The 2,956-nt window shown below is 39.3% G+C and overlaps 1 protein-coding gene across 1 annotated transcript; it reads right to left on the bottom strand.

The window, feature by feature from the left end:
* Positions 1–368: 368 nt before the first annotated feature.
* Positions 369–1,285, bottom strand: LOC149027767 (transmembrane protein (DUF962)). The gene has a single exon (XM_089165675.1). It carries the CDS (start codon positions 951–953, stop codon positions 618–620), a length of 336 nt encoding a protein of 111 aa, XP_089021801.1. The 5' UTR covers positions 954–1,285; the 3' UTR covers positions 369–617.
* Positions 1,286–2,956: the final 1,671 nt, after the last annotated feature.

The raw sequence follows: 2,956 nt of genomic DNA, 5'->3' as shown, positions 1-2,956 counted from the left end.
GTGTTGAAGGATTGAAAGTATATTTTTCAGTTCCAAATATTGAGGGACTCAAAGTACATTCAGGGAACAACTTGTTGACATCAACTGGAACAGTATTCATAGCTTATGCCGCAGAATGCATAACAGTATCAATCATCATCAAAAATTTCAATAAAACAGTAACAAATTTCTTCCGTGTGGAGGAAATCAGGACATGACTCTGATTAAATACAAAAAAGACAAGAACTCAATGAAGCTCTAGAGCAACTGAAGATTAAGCAACTACAAAGGAAGTCGAGCAGCCACCATAACTCACCAAATTGGGTGCTGTGGTTGGGGGTGGGGAATGGTTGCATCAAATTGAGCAGTTGAAGCGTTTACAATAGAAATAAGCCAAAAAGAGCATTTATTCTGCAACAGATTGATGTCTATACATTCAGGTATATAATAGAACTCTAATGAAACATATACAAAGATACCATCTATCTGGTTTGAAAGTAGGAAGACGATGTGGGGAAACGAAAATAAAGAAAAACCAGCGATCAATATTGAGCCTCCATAGAAATGAAACCACCACCAGATACAACTGTAGGACATACCTATAAACAAGAACACGCTAATCCACACATAAAAGAATCTCAGAAGACCTGCAGTGGCCTCTTTCCAAGCCTCTTGATCTCTTTCTCCATTTTCCCAGTAAGCATCAAACCAAACATCTTGAAATCACATAGAAAAGACCATAAAGGATGCCCAAATGTAGCGGGAACATTCCCTTCGACGAAGAAATGACTATACCAAGCACATCCATAACCTAAGATCGGCACCAGGAATATAAACCACCAGTTGAAGAAAATTGAATATACTAGGAGGCTAAATGCCAAAAGCGTTCCTGCGAAGTGCCAACGCCTCGTCAATGGTTTTGAATGTTGGTTGACGTAGAACGGCCAAAACTCATCGAAACTCCTGAAGTTCATATCTTCCCGGTGGCAAAAAGAATTCCCAAATCAAGATTCAATTTCTGGATTCTTGAAAACCCTAACCAAAAAAACCCTCAGAAGAGATTTTCGATCACCTTTTACGAAGTGAGAACGAGCTCCCAAGAATTTCTCATGTGAGAATTAATTATTTTTAGCGATCGAATTACAGAGAAGGTAAGGGCTTCAATGTTAAAGAAAGTACAGGAACGGTGGGTTCAAGTTTTTTGTGCAACACACGCAACTACAGTGTGACATGAGAAGGTTTGTGTGATCCGAGAGGGAGGCGTATCCGAGAGAAACGTCTGAATCGCGTGATCGAGAGAGGACGAGAAACCAAGGTGGAATGAGGAATCTAGTTGAATTATTTAACTGTTATTTAAATTATCGATTAAACTAAAAACTTGCAAAAATAAGATCTTTTAACGAGATATTAAAGGAAACTCTGGAAAAGGTATCTATAACCAAGTTTAGGCCTGTAAACGGACCGAATTCGGCTCAGATGCACCAGTATCCGAATTCGAATCCGATTAGCAAATCCGTTATTCGAATCTGAATCCAAATTCGGCAAAAATTTAGAAAAGGCATCCGAATCCGAATCCGAAACTTTATCGAATATCCGATAATAATCCGATCCGATAAAATATCCGATTATTGATTGATAATTGTCACTTTTTTACATTTTTTATTATAAATTTCTAAATTCCGATTACCGAATACCGCTATCCGATTACCGGTATCCGAATCGGATTATCATAAATTTTTAAAGAAAAAATGTTAAATACTTTACTCTATCCGGATAAAAATTTATCCGGATATTATCCAATCCGATAAACAATTATCCGAATCCGAATCCGGTTGCTTAACGGACGGATACGGATATTTTCCGGTAAGAAAATTTTCGGATACGGATACCCTTAAACGAATACGAATGCGAATTCGGAGGGGGATTTCGGCTATCCATTTACAGGTCTAACCAAGGTTCGAAAAATGGCTCTTTCACCACCGGGGGTGGTGGTCTAGTGGTCCCAAGCTCACTTTCAAATGGTTTGGTAAACCTCATGTCCCAGGCTCAAATCCCCTATGCTCCTTTGTTTCAGGCATTGGACAGTTGTGTGCTCTTTGGTCTGGGCATGAGTGCTACCGGCTTCTGTAGACTATAATAGGCCTCCGGTGGGGCTCCGCTGACGGGGCCAGTGCTTGGGCTGGTAATGCACAGGGCTAATGCTTGCATATGTCGCACTCGATAAAAAGTCCAAACATTGCGTAGTGGGGGGGCGCTAGGTTGCCGCTACTGCATCCATTTGGAGGGATCTTGATAAAAAATCGACCCCTAGTTTAGTTTGAATTTTGTTGTATAACTTAACTTGAGACCAATAAATACTTTAGGAGCGTTATTTTGACCTAAAATTAATGTTCCTTATCGACACATGTCCGGTTTTATGTGGGTGAAATTGAAAGTATGAAAAACTCGTGGATTTGTGTGAAATCCTGCTTGATTGGCACAAACAATGTAATAATATGCGATAATGAAAAAATATGTACTCGTAAACATAAAAAATCGGAGCAAAATAGGGTTAAAATGCAAGAAACAGAAAAGAGAAGCGACGTTGGCAACATTAACGACATATCAACGATATTGGAGACATATCGGCAATATATCGTCTACTTATTATCAACCTTACGTTGGAGGGGGGTGTCGTGTCGCCCCACTCCGACATGGCGATATACTGGCTGAGTTCGCCTACACTTCAAACCATGTCTATAACCCAAAAAATGAATAATAATGAGGATCTTTTCTTTTTTCGGAATTGAGTTTGTCTAGGCCAGTTTAAGCACACCTTGACTACATTCTTGAAATAGGTTTTCATATATAATAAACTTCATAGAGCCCGACTCTTAGACCTCATACTATGAATCATGGTTTTGAAATCAATCTAGACTCCGGCCAATCCCACATGACAATTTCACACCCAAAACCTTAGTTATGTCAGGAATTGATT

Source organism: Hakea prostrata, chromosome 1 (genome assembly GCF_041222555.1).
Source record: "Hakea prostrata isolate BN-2017 chromosome 1, UWA_Hpros_2, whole genome shotgun sequence".
NCBI classification, from domain to species: domain Eukaryota; kingdom Viridiplantae; phylum Streptophyta; class Magnoliopsida; order Proteales; family Proteaceae; genus Hakea; species Hakea prostrata.
The sequence above is the reverse complement of the archived record's forward strand: the minus strand, read 5'-3'. Positions and strand labels throughout refer to the sequence as shown.